Below are 18,461 nucleotides of genomic sequence, written 5' to 3'. Positions count from 1 at the left end.
TCAGGGACTTCTGCTGGAAGTTTAAACATAACTCTTTTCGCCCTTGGGTGAGGGCTGTCTGGCCTCCTAGGTGCTCCCCTCTTGTCGAAGATATAAATATTTGGGTTACCTCCATGTCCGTCCCAACCTTGGTTAGATGGGATTCTTTCGAATGCTTCAGCTAATTGTCCGTTGTACACTGCCCCACACCTGAGACACATCAAGCATTCTGTTTCATACTTGTAGCAACGCACAATAAAACCAAGAAAGCTTTATCCTGGCGTGGGATACACCTTCTGTAATTGGCTTTCCTTCTTCCAATTTCTCTCAGTCTTTGTTCGTTGCCATCTTTCATAATCCTCAGTCACCCTTCGACATATCCTGATGCTGCACCTTGGGCACAACAACATGTCAGAATTTCTTTTGTAACATCTCCAAAGGTATTCACGTAGGCTTTCATTGGCTTTGGGATAGCCAAACAACATCCCCTCTTGCTCCATCTTCAGACATTTCTCCATTTCCTCCATTTCTGGGGGGGGGGGGGGGGGTTGGTTCAGATCCACCATGTTGACACCTAGATTGGCGCCATCAGTGATTGAAATTTCCTCGAATTTCTTTCTTAGGCCCTCTGTAGCCTCAGTTGCTTTCCCCTTAAGACCTTCAGTGGCCCTTGGTTCGACATTAGCAACCTGTTCACCTTTGACAGAGATTCCAAAGGGAACATCGTTATTTAGGCCATCAGTAGCCTGCTTTCCATCTAGCGCATAACCTTCAGTTCCTGTTGCCTTCACAGCCTCCACTTCCCCTATGTCAATCATGTTGATTTCGACAGGTTAAACATAATTTGTATCAGCAATGTTGAGGGGATCAACTTCAACCTTCATCTGGTTTTTTCCCTTGTCAGCGAACTTGAGGCGGCCATCCCTAATTGCATTCTGAATAAGATCCCTGAAAAGAAAGCATTGTGAGGTTTTATGGCCTAAAAATTTGTGGTATTTACAAAAGCCTCTTTTCTTCCGTTGTTCTAACGGAGAAATTTTGGTATTAAGAGGCACTACCATTTGGCCATCTTTTACTAATAAATCGAAGATCTCGTCACATTTGGTAACATCAAATGTGTAAGTCTTTTTAGGAAATCTATCATTCTTTTCAGTTTCGACAGGGTTCCTGCCATTCGAAGGTGTAAGTAATTTGCACGCATAAGGTGGTGCTTCTTTTAATTCAGCCAAATCTACTTCGAATTCCTCAAGACCATAAGGGTCATCAGAGATTTCAGACTCCCCGTCTTCAAATTCGACATAAGCAACCCTCTCTTTTTTATAATTCTTATTCGCTCTGGCCTTTTCAGCTTTTAAGCGTTCGACCTGTCGAACCCTGTCTGCTAATTGGGCCATATCTCTTAGATGTTGGGTATCTAACTTTTTCCTGATGGAATAATCTAAACCTCCAGCGGCCATTTCGACCAACTCGTGTTCAGGCACTATTGTAAAGCATCTAGATTTCAACAAACGGAACCTATTCAGATAATCATTTATAGGTTCAGTGAATTTTCTTTTGATACTGGCTAATTCCTTAAGGCTTGTCTTAGTTTGGCCCATGTAGAATTGTTCATGAAACAATCTTTCCAAATGAGGCCAAGTATCTATGGAATTTGGTGGCAAAGTTGTAAACCACGTGAAGGCATTCTTTGTTAAAGAACTTGGGAAATATCTCATTCTTAGGTTCTCACTGTTCGCCAAATCCCCTGCCTCAGTCATGTATCTGGCTATGTGTTCTATAGTGGATTCACTAGTGTCCCCTAAGAATTTGGTGAACTTAGGGATTTTACAACCCCTTGGTAATTCTGTTTGTATGACATATTCTGATAAAGGAGAGGAATAATTTGGCCGTCGAAGTCCTGTATTCAGACCATTCTGGGCCATGATTCTCTCTATCATACTAGTTAAGTCATTTTCCATCATGTTTTCCCCGCCTAACCCTATGAATTACTTCGTTTGCATCCTGGTCTCTATTAACCATTATCACTCTCCTAGGTTGTTCTTCAGGGACTTCCCGTCGAATTGGCTGTTGTTCCAATCTTTCCCCCATGACCCTTTCGTCAGGCGCTTGCCTTGGTGGTCGAACCTGATCTATAATTGGTTCTTCTCCCTGGATTATAACCTGGTTTGGCCTGCGTCGAACAAAAGACTGTGGGGCGCCTAGGAAATCTGCTATGCATCCTATCTGCGTTGACAGTTGTTGGTATGTTTGGGCATTGTCATTGTTAGTCCTATTCACATTCTGTACCAGGGGAGAAAAAATGATATTCATTTCTCTGGCCAAAACTCCTACCATATCATGGTTACTGGCATCCATTTGTTGTCTAAAGGCTGCCTGGTTATTCGTTGTAAGGGTATGTAATAGGGTGGGGACTCCTTGTGATTGGGTATTTCGACCTACATGGTTCATGCCAGAGCCAGAATTTTGAATTGGCGAAATAACCGTATTATGTGGTTGAGTATATATGGAAGAATTGTTTTGAAGTCCCGCCATGGAAGTAGATGGCATTCCATATGGGTATTCTCTCAAAGGCCTAAAATTCTTGAACCCTGGTGGCCTAGGGGTTGAAATTGCAGGAATGTCTGCTACGCTTGACATAATAGGCATTGTTGTCGAATTATGCAAAGCCATGGATCCAGATGTTGGTATGGCCTGTGCACTAGGGATCTCAGTGGATACATCAATCGAATTTGCTCTGATTGTGTCTGTTCCCTGGGGAGGAAATTGTTCCCCTTGACTAGTTGTATTAACCATCTTTTTTGCGTTTTTTCTGTTGGTTATAGGTTGCGAATTGTTGGCTATCCTAACACTTCTAAGGATCATACAACACTAATTTTTTAAACCAAAAGAATAACAACAATTTTGTATTGTAAAAGTAAAGCAAACTATTGTAATTAACAATTCTTTTGACACTGTCCCAATGGGCGTGCCAATTTGTTTACCAGTGATTTCTGACAAATAACCGCTAGTCATCCAATATTATAGATTTTGGTAACTTACAGGATCGACTAGATTGATCCTAGGACATGTGTCTCAAGAACTATTATTATGGTGATTTGACTCATGGTTAAGTTTGTTTCTGGTTTATGAATAGCGAAAGGTGTTTTGACAATAATTCTAAACGATATTTATGACTTTATAAACAAAGAGTAAATGGCGATAACTTTGTAGGAAAGGGTTTCTAAAGATAACGAAAGTACTTGGAAAAGGTGAAGATAAGTGACTTGAAGTAAACGTTTTAAGTTTTGAGAAAGTATTGGAAATGAAAACTTGGTGAAATGTAAATGCAAAGGTAAAAAGTGATGATGAAATACTGAAAATAAGGGCAATTCGACAGAAGAAAAGACAGTAAATGATTTCAGTTCAAATAACTTGTATAAAATAAATAACATGAAACGAAATTATGGTGTCCTTCATACATACATTCTCAGCATAAAACTCTTTTCTCTCGCTCTGGTACTTTGAGTATTTTTGTGAATTTCTGTATATCTGTTTGAACACACCGAAATCTAAAACTAAGACCCCTATTTATAACAATTCGACCCTAACGGTCTCTACACAGATTACTGACACGTTCAACATTTTCAAGCGTTGCATGTCTCAGATGTTTCCACGTGTTGGCCTAACGAAACTGCTTCGTTTAAATTTCAAATCGTTCCCGCTTGAAGCTTCAAATCTGTCAAAACGCCTACGTCGAAGAGAACTAGTGGAGATCCAAAAAATCTTCTAAGTCTCAGGCTTCGACAAGAAAGGTTTGTTTACCCAAGAAAAGATTTCAACAAATAACTTCGACACAACCATTTTTATTTATTCTCCAAAACATAACACTTCCAAAGAACTTCACCTATTTGTCGAAATCTCCAGCTAACACTAACATACGAACTTTCTTTAGGTCGTTAGAGATTATTTGTGGTCTCCTGGAGATCACACCTACTATAGGCATTTTCTTGTCCTTCTACAACACAAAGACGACGTCCAGAGAATGTTGTGTGACCTTAGAGGCTCTATTATGGTGAGTCTTTTTCACCCTCGACTCGAATAACTTCAAGAATTAGAATGATAGGTTCATGAGGGTGAGGGAGCAAGATAGCACTTCCATGGTAATATTCAGAGGAAATGGTGAGTATTGCTTCCCTCTGTATTAGAGAAGCGACATTGTAACCATAAATGACTCCAATCATGATTATTTGATCCTCATAAAGAGGGAATATGTGGAATTCTTAGAAGAATTATTCATTATGATGAGATGGTAAAACTTGATTGCTGCAATGATTCAGAGAAGAGAATTGATGAGTATTTACGTAAGTTTGGTTTTATTTAGGCATTTTGCAATCAAGTTATTTCTTCTATCTATTGTTTATTATATTTTCTTTTTGCAGAAAGGATGACTCATATGAATATTGTTGAATAGAAAGCTCGCCATGCAAAGAAGAAGGTCGTGCAAGGTGAAAGTTGATCATATGACTCTAAGAGTAATTTATATGGTATTTTGATTAAGGGTAAAAAGAGACCCATAGAAGGGGTGACTACTCTTTATCTCTGGTATATCAAGACTCTTAAGCAAGGACAGGTTGACACAACTTCCTCCCTCACCTCGAGGCAAAAAAACAAAGGTGTTCAGCCTCCTGAGAGCGTCATTCTGGAATATGAAGATGGCGTAAACCATAAAGGATTGTCCATAAGGGTAACCTCTCATAGGTTTCTCTAAAGGGTACAATGGTGTCTTCCTTTTGGAATGAGAATTTTGATGTAAAATATTATGTGGGCAAACACTTCAATTTTTCTGTTGACTTCCCAAATGATCAAAATATGGTGAGTCAAATGAGATCCGACCTATGTCCAATTTGGTGGAGACCCACATTCTTTTCATGCCTTTGGACTGCTTCTTTCTCGTGTTCCAATATATAATAGTATATATATATATATATATATATATATATATATATATATATATATATATATATATGAATATTTGCTTAGTTAAACACAACGTATACAAAATAAAATAAGTAGATGAAATGTTTAAAATAATTTAGTTTTTCTATTAAATATCTTTATTAGACTATCTTTTATGTGGCATTTAGAAATGTCATTTAATTCAATTATTTTTGTACAATGCTCTTTGCTATGAATATGTGACGTCCGATTATTGGCTGGTCTTCTTATCTATCAACTGCCATTTTTTGCATGTGCTTATTAGGTTTGACTTTCTTCTCATTCGACAATTGCGGTTAGTAGTGGCACCTACACCTAAAACTATCAAACATGAGTTCAAAGACCCAATTCTCAAATTTTACGGGGTTCAATTCACTTACATAATTTAGCCTCGGTTATGCAAATTCACTTTTCTTCCATAAAATTCTACAATAAACATTTTTGTTGAAAAGTTGTAAGAAAAAACATTCTTATATGATGGAACTCAATCACTAAAGATGCCCCTTCTCTCTTTTATATTGGGTTGAGTATCCCTTATACTCGCTTCAATATATTCTTTTACTTATTAAAAAAAACTAGAGGTGTCTCATACCTTTAGAGCCTTTGTGACCACATGCTTGAGAGCTCAAGACATCTTTTCTTTGAATGTCCATAAATTTCTTTGTTAGAAGTAAATTGGTTTTTGAAGTCTTTAGAGACTTTGTTGAAGAATATTTTGAATTATAATTTCTTGTTTCAAAGCAGGTTGCTCGACAGAACAATGATGTGTTGAACCACCTAGTGTGTTGAGTTGTGTTAGTGTGTCGAAGTGTCGAAGCATGTTGCTTCACACAGGATTTCGACTAAGGCCTATTTTAGTAGTGTTAGCTATTTTAGGCTTTTATAGTTTTGGGCTTTGACTTGAGGTCCAAGTTAACCTAAATCTATAAATAGAGGGAGTAACCCTTATTCTTGTAATGAAGTGAATAGAATATTCATAACATTGTATTTATAGTATTTTGCAGTTGCAAAGTGAATAAGAAGTTTTCCACAGTTTGTGGGCAGAGAGAAACTCTGCAGAATTTTAATTCTTCTTCTCCTTCATCGTTCTTTATTTTCTTTTTTCATTGTTCTTCTCTTTTCATTGTTATTGTGTGGGTGATAACAATCTTTTTCATTAAGATTGATTGAAATTCTTCATAGGTTGTAGTGGATTTCCAATATCTGGTATTAAGAGCTCCGGTTTAAACGATTTGTGGGAAGAAAATCACCATGGCAACAAATCATCCAAAGAGGCATTTTCCAGCAAATCTTCTGATTCTCAAGAACATCAATTATGAGAATTGGTGCAAGCAGATAAAAGTTGTATTCTATGAAGGAGAATAGCGATCCAAAACGTAGCAGAAAATAAAATTTCTCCTTTAGTGATCCTTACGAATGGGTATGATCAGTGATAGAATCGTTTGAAGGAGAATTGCGATCCAAAACGCAGCGGAAATTAAAATTTTCTCCTTTAGAGATCCTTACGAATGGTCATGATCAGTGATAGAATATTTACCTCTTGTGACGATTGAAACCTTTGGTGCAGATCTTTTGTGACGATCAAAACCTTTGATGCAGATCCACGGAGCGATCACGAACGTTGAACGATGACAATGTCTCTACTCAGTCCACACGAACGAATTCCTTCAATCTCAGTGCTAGCTGGTACGAATGAAGGCTTTGAGTGAGAGAGAGAGAGAAAACGAAAATAATGCAACCGCAATCAATGCTTCTGCACAAGGGTTCTATTTATAGAACCACTTGTGTGGGCTTCAAGCTAAAAAGCCCACTTAAGTGTATTTTGGCCCATATCTTATAATATGCCAAAAATCACTTAAGCTCATGGTACCTTACCATATTTCGTATTCTACTTAAGTACACCGTACCTTTATGATGTTCTACAATTCACTTAAGGGCACCGTACCTTACGGTGTTCCTTAGTTACTCTATCTCTCATCCATCTGTCCTTTGTGTGTGACCCTGTAGGTTTTCGCGGCATTGACAATTATATTAAATCATGTATTTAACATAATAAACAGTGAGCGGTATCTAGCAACACATCACTGCTACCCAAGACACGAAAATGTCATGTGATCTGACAATTCCTTCTGTGATAATACTTATGTGTATAATTACCCTTTTGCCCTTTTTGTCTATATTGAACACAAGGCATAGACCGTGTCATCCTTGTCCAGTTCAATATTGGCCCCATAGACATTTATCCTGTTATGCAGGATGGGCAAATTCCATCTAGGTCACTCATGTCCCTCAGCATGCTTCGTGGAGTACCCATCAATTGTCTTTATGGTTATCCAGTTACGGACAATGTTTGATCAGCAATAAAGCACTCAACTCTACATCTAGGGTCCATAGTGGTTTCAGGTCGAAGAGTGGTATACACCATTATCACCATGAGAATACCTTATGACACTTTGCATAACTTTATATATAGTATTCTCATAGCGGGTCAATCCGGTATAAATATTACTCTTAATATTCATACCTATGTTTAAGACTTGATAACTCCTTATCCATGATCCATGAGATGTGATCATCAGTCTATATACATAATAGTCTTAATGCTTTAATATCATCCCACTTCACAATAAAGCTCGACTACGGATACTTTAAGAATAGTGTCCTTATGTTTAATGTGATCTCATGATCAAGTCATACTTGATACATTAAACAGACTAGCTATTCTAGGGACTTTATTAAACAAACGTAATAAAGAAAAAGCCTTTTATTATTAATAAATAATTCGATACAAGTACCAAAAGTATTGGCCTCTAGAGCTTACACCAACAATCTCCCACTAGCACTAGAGCCAATCAGGCATACCCTTAATACCTATAGATCTAGTATGGCCATCATGCTTCTGCTAGGCTTTGTCAGTGGGTTAGCAATATTGTCAAGTGTAGGTACTCTGCATATTTTCACATCTCCTCTATCTATTATCTCTCGAATGAGATGATAACGCCTAAGTATGTGTTTGGATCGTTGGTGAGATCTAGGCTCCTTGGCTTGTGCGATAGCACCATTGTTATCACAGTAGAGACCAATGGGATCCACAATGCTAGGAACTATGCCAAGTTCACTAATGAACGTTTTGATCCAAACAACTTCCTTTGCTGCACTTGAGGCAGCAATATACTCGGCCTCGATTGTAGAATCAGCAACTGTATCTTGCTTTGAACTTTTCCAACTCACATCGCCACCGTTTAAGCAAAACACATAACCAGATTGCGATCTAAAGTCATCCTTATCTGTCTGGAAGCTAGCATCGGTGTATCCAATTACAACCAACTCTTCCTGACCTCCATATATCAAGAATGAGTCCTTAGTCCTTCTCAAATACTTAAGGATATTCTTGACAGCTACCCAATGAGCATCACCCGGATCAGATTGGTACCTACTCGTTGCACTTAAAGCATACGAGACATCTGGTCGAGTACATAACATGGCATACATGATAGATCCTATTGCAGATGCATATGGAATCTTATTCATGCGATCCCTTTCTTCCTTAGTTAAAGGGGATTGTGTTTTTGATAGACACAGGCCATGTTGCATAGGTATGAATCCTTTCTTGGAATCATGCATATTAAAGCGTCTCAACACTTTGTCTATGTATGTACTCTGACTTAGGCCAAGCAGTTTTTGTGATCTATCTCTATAGATTCTGATTCCTAATATATAGGTTGCTTCACCTAGGTCCTTCATAGAAAAGCATTTCCCCAACCAAGACTTTACTTGTTGTAGGGTAGGGATATCGTTTCCAATGAGTAATATGTCATCTACATATAATACCAGGAAAATGATCATGCTCCCACTAACCTTCTTGTAGACACAAGGCTCATCTTCATTCTTGATGAATCCATATTGTTTTATTGTTTCATCAAAACGAAGATTCCAGCTTCTGGAAGCTTGCTTCAATCCATAGATTGATCTTTGTAACTTACATATCTTTTGGGCTTCCTCTGGTATGTCAAATCCTTCAGGCTGTGTCATGTACACATCTTCAAGAAGATTTCCATTAAGGAAAGCAGTTTTGACATCCATCAGCCATATTTCATAATCATGATATGCAGCGATAGCAAGTAAAATCCGAACAGATTTAAGCATTGCAACTGGTGAAAAGGTTTCATCATAGTCAATCCCATGAATTTGTTTATATCCTTTTGCAACCAGTCTTGCCTTATAGGTATGTACCTTACCATCCATGTCAGTCTTCTTTTTGAAGACCCACTTGCATCCTATAGGGTTAACTCCTACAGGAGGCTCTACCAAGGTCCAAACTTGGTTTGTGTACATGGAATCCATTTCAGATTTCATGGCTTCTAGCCACTTCTCAGACTCGGGACCAGTTATGGCCTCTTGGTAGGTCACAAGCTCATCTTGATCCATGAGTAATACATCAGCTTGATTAGTTATGAGATATCCATATCTCTCAGGTAGTTGACGTATCCTGCTTGACCTACGCTGGTCTTGTTCTACTTGAGCAGGTTGCTCTTCCACAACTTCTTGTGTTTCCTGCTCTAATTCCTCCATAGGTGTATCTATGCTTTGTGATTCTTGAATTTCTTCAAGCTCTACTTTCCTCCCACTGGTTCCTTTGGAAATAAAATCCTTTTCTAGGAAAACTCCAGTTCGAGCGACAAACACTTTGCCCTCAGAAGGATTGTAGAAGTAATACCCTCTTGTTTCTTTAGGATACCCCACAAATAAGCATTTGTCAGATTTGGGCTCAAGCTTAGTTGAAATTTGTCGTTTCGCATAAACCTCGCAACCCCAAATCTTTATGTAAGACATATGTGGTTTCTTACCACTCCATATCTCATATGGTGTCTTCTCAACCTTTTTGGATGGAACACGGTTAAGTGTGTAAGCTGCTGTCAATAGTGCATGTTGTAACACCCTTCTAAAATACCCCAAATATTTAATTAAAATATAACAACATATCAATCAGAGTAATATGCAATCAAGGGTGTCACACAATATTTCACAATATTCACCATAAATATTTAGTCATGCTCATTATTTAACTCAAAACATAAGGTATTGCACAATACGCAGCGGATAGAGATCAAATCGATCATTCAAACATGTAACATACTACATGTAAACTGGTTCAACAATCATCAACAACACAATTAAAATGTTCCCTCCCGATGTTACATCTATCAGAGCATGACCCACTAGGGAGACTACACTAGACTCCAAGCATTAGCTTCTACTCAACTCATTGCTCGTTACCTGAAAAATAGTTGTAAGGGTGAGTTCCTCAATCGATATAATAAGCATTATAAAATATCATGTCATGTTAAGTAATTTAACACATTTCATCACCCAAATCAGATTACACATTCAGCAACGGCAATATCAACTCAATCATCATACTCAATGCCAACACAAACACACGTATAATATTGGAATACATCCATTCATATTATACGCCATACATACATTATGCAATGAGACTCCACACATGCGGTACCGACTATTCTTGAACATATAGTTCAAGCTCACCGATCAATCCAGATACGGCTACTAAGCTCACTAGTCCCACTCATTTGAGACCTAGTGACTCACTCACTAATTCCTCACTATGGGAATTAGCTACAGCCCAAAGGCTATACTATGCACACTAATCATCTAGCATGCAAACATCAACAACAAATCCACAATGATTCACTCACTAATTCCTCACTATGGGAATTAGCTACAGCCCCAAAGGCTATACTATGCACACTAATCACCTAGCAATGCAACATCAACAACAATCCACAATGGACATATGCTCACACTCTAAGCCATACAACAGTCCATTCACAAATACATGCATAATATATACATTCACAGCATTATGCATACCATCAGACATCATCAACACATATATCAAACATCATATCATGCCAATTAATTAATCACAGTATTAGCACACTCTACTAATACCTATACTGCTCAAACAGTGGGAAATAATCCCTACTATATCACACACCGATATAGGCAACCATCAATTAGGCACACAACATTTTAAATGACAATTTTTCCACTTTCAACAGTGTTAACCGGTTAACGCCCTGGGTTAACCGGTTAACGCAACACAGAACACACTTTCTGGCAAAACGCAACAGTGTTAACCGGTTAACGCCCTGGGTTAACCGGTTAACGCAGACAGAACAACAATATCTCAGCAAACACAACAGTGTTAACCGGTTAACACCCTGGGTTAACCGGTTAACGCAGACAAAACAGCAATTATTCAAAATACATAACAGTGTTAACCGGTTAACACCCTGGGTTAACCGGTTAACGCAAGACAGAAAGCTGTTCCTGCGCTAACACAGAGCAGAATGCAGAATTCTCCGTATTTTCCGTCGTTGGAGGACTTCCGGACCTCCGATTCCAATTCCGTAAAAAGCTATACGATCGGGAAAACACTACCCATCCAATTACCGATTAAATTTCAAATTTAACACATCTTATTCATCACAATTTTTCAGCATTCCAAATCCCAATTAGGGTCAATTCAACGGTTTATCACTACCCATTACATGCTAACCCATAATACCCATTAAACGACGATAAACCCCCCTTACCTGATTTAATCCGGCAAATCTCAAGCTCCAAGCTCTTCTCTTCTCCAACCTTCTTCCTCTTGCTCTGTCTCTTTGCCCTTTCTCCACTTTCACAATCGCTTCTCTGCTTTTCACGTAAAAACCTTTTCTTTACCAAATGGACTCTTTTTCCTTATTTCCAACTTATATATTATTCCAATAATAATATTCCCAATAATAAAATAATCCAATTATTTGATTAAATTAATAACATACTATTAACTTAATTTAAATAATTATTTTATTTTATTGGGGTGTTACAACTCTCCCCCACTAAAAGAGTTTTCGTCCTCGAAAACATACCTCAAGCGAATAACTCCGGATAAGACTCTTTCATCTGACTCTCAAGTTCCCAAGTCACATTGCCACCTGCTGGTCCTCCCCAAGCTACCTTCACCAAGGCAATCTCTTTACCCCGCAACTGCTTCAACTCTCGATCCTCGATCCTCATAGGTGATGTTTCAACAGTCAGGTTATCTCTCACCTGTACATCATCTACTTGGACTACATGCGACGGATCATGAATGTACCTCCTCAACTGAGACACATGAAAAACCTCATGCAAATTCGCAAGCGACGGCGGTAAAGCGATACGATAGGCTACTTCCCCTATCCTCTCCAAAATCTGATAAGGACCAATAAATCGAGGTGTCAACTTCTTCGACTTCAAAGCTCGACCAACCCCAGTTATCGGAGTGACACGAAGAAACACATGATCTCCCTCTTGAAACTCAAGTGACTTCCTCCTCTTGTCATGATAACTCTTCTGACGACTCTGAGCAATCCTCATCTTCTCCTGAATCATCTTAATCTTTTCCGTAGTTTATTGAACAATCTCCGGTCCAACCACAACACTCTCACCGGACTCATACCAACATAAAGGTGTCCGACATCTCCTACCATACAAAGCTTCAAACGGTGCCATACCAATGCTCGAATGAAAACTATTGTTGTAGGTAAACTCAATCAAAGGCAAATAACAATCCCAAGCACCTCCTTTTTCCAAAACACAAGCCCTCAAAAGATCCTCTAGTGACTGGATCGTCCTCTCAGTCTGACCATCAGTCTGCGGATGATATGCAGAACTCAATCTCAGCTTAGTTCCCAAAGCCCTCTGCAAACCTTCCCAGAACTTCGATGTAAATCTAGGATCTCTGTCCGAAACAATACTAGACGGAATACCATGCAAACTTACAATCTTCTCAATATACAACTCAGCTAACCTCTCTAACGGATAATCCATTCTGACCGGAATGAAATGAGCCGACTTCGTCAATCTATCCACAATCACCCAAATAGCTTCAAAATTCTTACTTGTCCTCGGTAAACCAGAAACAAAATCCATACTGATGCTATCCCACTTCCACTCTGGAATAGCCAACGGTTGCATTAGCCCAGACGGCTTCTGATGCTCAATCTTTGACTTCTGACAAGTCAAACAAGAATAAACAAAACTCGCAATTTCTCTTTTCATTCCCGGCCACCAAAATAACTTCTTCAAATCATGATACATTTTCGTAGCTCCAGGATGAATACTCAAGCCACTACGATGTCCTTCTTCAAGAATACTCTTCTTAAGTTCGGTAACATCCGGAATACACACCCGATTACCAAATTTCAAAACACCATTCTCATCAACTCTGAATTCGCCACCTTGACCTTGATTCACTAAAGTCAACTTATCAACCAAAAGCATATCGGATTTCTGCCCCTCTCTAATCTCATCCAAAATATTACTCGTTAACTTCAACATTCCCAATTTAATACTCTGGTGAGTACTCTCACACACCAAACTCAAGTCTCTAAACTGCTCAATCAAATCCAATTCCTTAACCATTAACATAGACATATGCAATGATTTCCGACTCAATGCATCAGCCACTACATTTGCTTTACCCGGATGGTAATTCAAACCAAAGTCATAATCCTTCAGAAATTCTAACCATCTCCTCTGTCTCATATTCAGCTCTTTCTGATTAAACAGATACTTTAAACTCTTATGGTCACTGAAAACCTCAAATCTTGACCCATACAAGTAATGTCTCCATAACTTCAGAACAAATACCACAGCTGCCAACTCTAAATCGTGCGTCGGATAGTTCCTCTCATGAACCCTCAGTTGTCTCGAAGCATAAGCTATAACCTGCTTATTCTGCATCAACACACCACCCAAACCCAACAATGAAGCATCACAGTAAACCTCGAATGATTCCGACGGACTCGGTAATATCAGAATAGGAGCAGTAGTTAACCTTCTCTTTAACTCTTGGAAACTCTCTTCACATTTTGAGTCCCAAACAAACGCTTGCCCCTTTCTAGTCAACATCGTCAACAGTAACGCCAACTTAGAAAATCCCTCAATGAACTTCCTATAATAACCTGCCAAACCAAGGAAACTTCGAATTTCAGCAACAGACTTAGGAGCTTCCCACTTAGATACCGCTTCTATCTTAGAAGGATCAACAGCAACACCACCTCTTGAAATCACATGACCAAGAAAACTAACCTCTTCTAACCAAAATTCACACTTAGAGAGTTTAGCAATTAACTTCTTTTCTCGTAGAACTCCTAAAACCACTCTCAAATGCTCAGCATGTTCTTCTTCAGATTTCGAATACACCAAAATATCATCAATAAACACCACAACAAACTTATCTAGGTACGGATGGAAAATCCTATTCATATACTCCATAAATACTCCAGGCGCATTAGTCACACCAAAAGGCATTACAGAATACTCATAATGTCCATACCTTGTTCTGAAAGCAGTCTTCTGAATATCCTCAGTTTTCACACGTATCTGATGATACCCAGATCTCAAATCTATCTTGCTGAACACACTCGCACCAACCAACTGATCCATCAAATCATCAATCCTCGGCAAAGGATACCGATTCTTGATCGTCACTTTATTCAGTTGCCTGTAGTCCACACACAACCTCATAGTACCTTCTTTCTTCTTAACCAATAACACTGGTGCACCCCACGGTGACACACTCGGACGAATAAATTTCTTATCCAACAGATCTTCCAGCTGACTCTTCAATTCAGTTAACTCAACAGCTGACATACGATACGGAGCCATCGATATCGGTCTAGTACCAGGTACCAAATCAATCGAGAACTCAACTTCACGCTCTGGCGGCAATTCATTCACCTATTCCGGAAACACATCAGGAAAATCACACACCACGGCTAGATCGCCAATCACCAGTTTATCTTTAGCCTCCAAAGTCGCTAACAGCATAAACAGCTCTGCCCCATCTATTACTGCCTCATTCACCTGCTTTGCTGATAGAAACAAACTCTTTCCTTCCTCATTCTCCGGAAATATCACAGTCCTCGGATCAAACGATCATCTGCAGAAGTCTCAGAACCCGATAAAGCAAAGACCTTGCCTCCCGACTGATTCTCTTTCTTAGGCTTAGGACACTGTGGACTGATATGACCCACCTCTCCACAGTTGAAACAAGTTACAGTCTTCAACCGGCACTCTGCAGCCAAATGACCACCTTTGCCACACTTGAAACACTTCATCTCAGCACTGGTACACTCATGGACACGATGTCCAGCCCGACCACATCTATAACACTTAGCAGGGGCACTAGAGTCTCCCCCACTAGGCCTCTTCATCCCACTCTGCTTCTGAAAACCTTTGCCAGCTGCATACGGTTTTCCACGGTCATTCTGATTCTTGCCTTTCCTATCAACCCTTTGTTGATAGCTCTCTGCTCTGGCCTTGGTATCCTGTTCAAAAATCCTGCAACAGTTAACCAAGTCAGAAAACACTCTGATCCGCTGATATCCAATAGCCTGCTTGATCTCGGGACGTAACCCGTTCTCAAACTTCACACATTTCGAAAATTCTCCAGCAGCCTCATTATAGGGAGTGTAATACTTTGACAGCTCTGTGAACTTAGCAGCATACTCAGTAACAGACCTGTTACCCTGCTTCAATTCTAAGAACTCTATCTCCTTTTTCCCTCTAACATCCTCTGGAAAATACTTCCTCAGGAATCTCTCTCTGAACACAGCCCAAGTGATCTCAGCATTCCCAGCAGTTTCCAACTCAGTGCGGGTAGCAACCCACCAATCATCTGCTTCCTCTAACAGCATATGCGTACCGAACCTGACCTTCTGGTTATCGGCACACTCAGTTACTCGGAAGATTCTCTCGATCTCCTTCAACCACTTCTGAGCGCCATCTGGATCGTATGCTCCCTTGAACATTGGAGGGTTGTTCTTCTGGAACTCACTCAGTTGACGAGCAGCTCCCATGCCTACAACATTCGGGTTCCCTCCAAGTACTCCAGCTAGCATACCCAGAGCCTCAGCAATCACAGCATCATCTCTACCTCTTCCAGCCATCTCTATTCTGAAAACCCAACAAGCTAGAACAATAAGTACTGATAGGGTTACACAACACCTATCCCGTACAGGGGAAACAGAATAATTTACGACTCGACTCGACCGACTATGCTCTGATACCACTAATGTAACACCCTTCTAAAATACCCCAAATATTTAATTAAAATATAACAACATATCAATCAGAGTAATATGCAATCAAGGGTGTCACACAATATTTCACAATATTCACCATAAATATTTAGTCATGCTCATTATTTAACTCAAAACATAAGGTATTGCACAATACGCAGCGGATAGAGATCAAATCGATCATTCAAACATGTAACATACTACATGTAAACTGGTTCAACAATCATCAACAACACAATTAAAATGTTCCCTCCCGATGTTACATCTATCAGAGCATGACCCACTAGGGAGACTACACTAGACTCCAAGCATTAGCTTCTACTCAACTCATTGCTCGTTACCTGAAAAATAGTTGTAAGGGTGAGTTCCTCAATCGATATAATAAGCATTATAAAATATCATGTCATGTTAAGTAATTTAACACATTTCATCACCCAAATCAGATTACACATTCAGCAACGGCAATATCAACTCAATCATCATACTCAATGCCAACACAAACACACGTATAATATTGGAATACATCCATTCATATTATACGCCATACATACATTATGCAATGAGACTCCACACATGCGGTACCGACTATTCTTGAACATATAGTTCAAGCTCACCGATCAATCCAGATACGGCTACTAAGCTCACTAGTCCCACTCATTTGAGACCTAGTGACTCACTCACTAATTCCTCACTATGGGAATTAGCTACAGCCCCAAAGGCTATACTATGCACACTAATCATCTAGCATGCAAACATCAACAACAAATCCACAATGATTCACTCACTAATTCCTCACTATGGGAATTAGCTACAGCCCCAAAGGCTATACTATGCACACTAATCACCTAGCAATGCAACATCAACAACAATCCACAATGGACATATGCTCACACTCTAAGCCATACAACAGTCCATTCACAAATACATGCATAATATATACATTCACAGCATTATGCATACCATCAGACATCATCAACACATATATCAAACATCATATCATGCCAATTAATTAATCACAGTATTAGCACACTCTACTAATACCTATACTGCTCAAACAGTGGGAAATAATCCCTACTATATCACACACCGATATAGGCAACCATCAATTAGGCACACAACATTTTAAATGACAATTTTTCCACTTTCAACAGTGTTAACCGGTTAACGCCCTGGGTTAACCGGTTAACGCAACACAGAACACACTTTCTGGCAAAACGCAACAGTGTTAACCGGTTAACGCCCTGGGTTAACCGGTTAACGCAGACAGAACAGCAATATCTCAGCAAACACAACAGTGTTAACCGGTTAACACCCTGGGTTAACCGGTTAACGCAGACAAAACAACAATTATTCAAAATACATAACAGTGTTAACCGGTTAACACCCTGGGTTAACCGGTTAACGCAAGACAGAAAGCTGTTCCTGCGCTAACACAGAGCAGAATGCAGAATTCTCCGTATTTTCCGCCGTTGGAGGACTTCCGGACCTCCGATTCCAATTCCGTAAAAAGCTATACGATCGGGAAAACACTACCCATCCAATTACCGATTAAATTTCAGATTTAACACATCTTATTCATCATAATTTTTCAGCATTCCAAATCCCAATTAGGGTCAATTCAACGGTTTATCACTACCCATTACATGTTAACCCATAATACCCATTAAACGACGATAAACCCCCCTTACCTGATTAATCCGGCAAATCTCAAGCTCCAAGCTCTTCTCTTCTCCAACCTTCTTCCTCTTGCTCTGTCTCTTTGCCCTTTCTCCACTTTCACAATCGCTTCTCTGCTTTTCACGTAAAAACCTTTTCTTTACCAAATGGACTCTTTTTCCTTATTTCCAACTTATATATTATTCCAATAATAATATTCCAATAATAAAATAATCCAATTATTTGATTAAATTAATAACATACTATTAACTTAATTTAAATAATTATTTTATTTTATTGGGGTGTTACACATGTCCCCAAAAGGAGTTTGGAAGATCGGCGTGACTCATCATGGATCGGACCATGTCTAACAGGGTTCAATTTCTTCTCTCAGATACACCATTCCATTGGGGTGTTCCAGGAGGAGTAAGTTGGGATAGGATCCCACACTCTTTCAGATGGTCATCAAACTCTAGGCTTAAATACTCACCACCTCGATCTGATCGAAGAGTTTTAATATTCTTACCTAGTTGGTTTTGTACTTCATTCTTGAATTCCTTGAACTTTTCAAAGGACTCTGATTTGTGTTTCATTAAATACACATAACCATATCTACTGAAATCATCAGTGAATGTGATGAAGTACTGAAAACCTCCTCTGGCTGGTATGTTCAATGGTCCACATACATCAGTATGTATGAGGGCCAAAAGA

The 18,461-nt window shown here is 39.2% G+C and overlaps 1 protein-coding gene and 1 pseudogene across 1 annotated transcript in view; one reads left to right on the top strand and one right to left on the bottom strand.

Moving 5' to 3' along the window:
• Positions 1-812: 812 nt before the first annotated feature.
• Positions 813-2,334, bottom strand: LOC127136220 (uncharacterized; annotated as a pseudogene).
• A 175-nt stretch (positions 2,335-2,509) lies between these two features.
• Positions 2,510-18,461, top strand: part of LOC127136219 (zinc finger BED domain-containing protein RICESLEEPER 2-like) — a 102,576-nt gene continuing 86,624 nt past the window's right edge. The window contains exon 1 of the mRNA XM_051062809.1: positions 2,510-2,663. Coding sequence (XP_050918766.1) covers positions 2,510-2,663 — 154 coding nt within the window. The remainder of the gene's footprint in view (positions 2,664-18,461) is intronic.

The sequence above is a fragment of the Lathyrus oleraceus genome, chromosome 4, assembly GCF_024323335.1.
Source record: "Lathyrus oleraceus cultivar Zhongwan6 chromosome 4, CAAS_Psat_ZW6_1.0, whole genome shotgun sequence".
Lineage (NCBI taxonomy): Eukaryota > Viridiplantae > Streptophyta > Magnoliopsida > Fabales > Fabaceae > Lathyrus > Lathyrus oleraceus.
The sequence above is the reverse complement of the archived record's forward strand: the minus strand, read 5'-3'. Positions and strand labels throughout refer to the sequence as shown.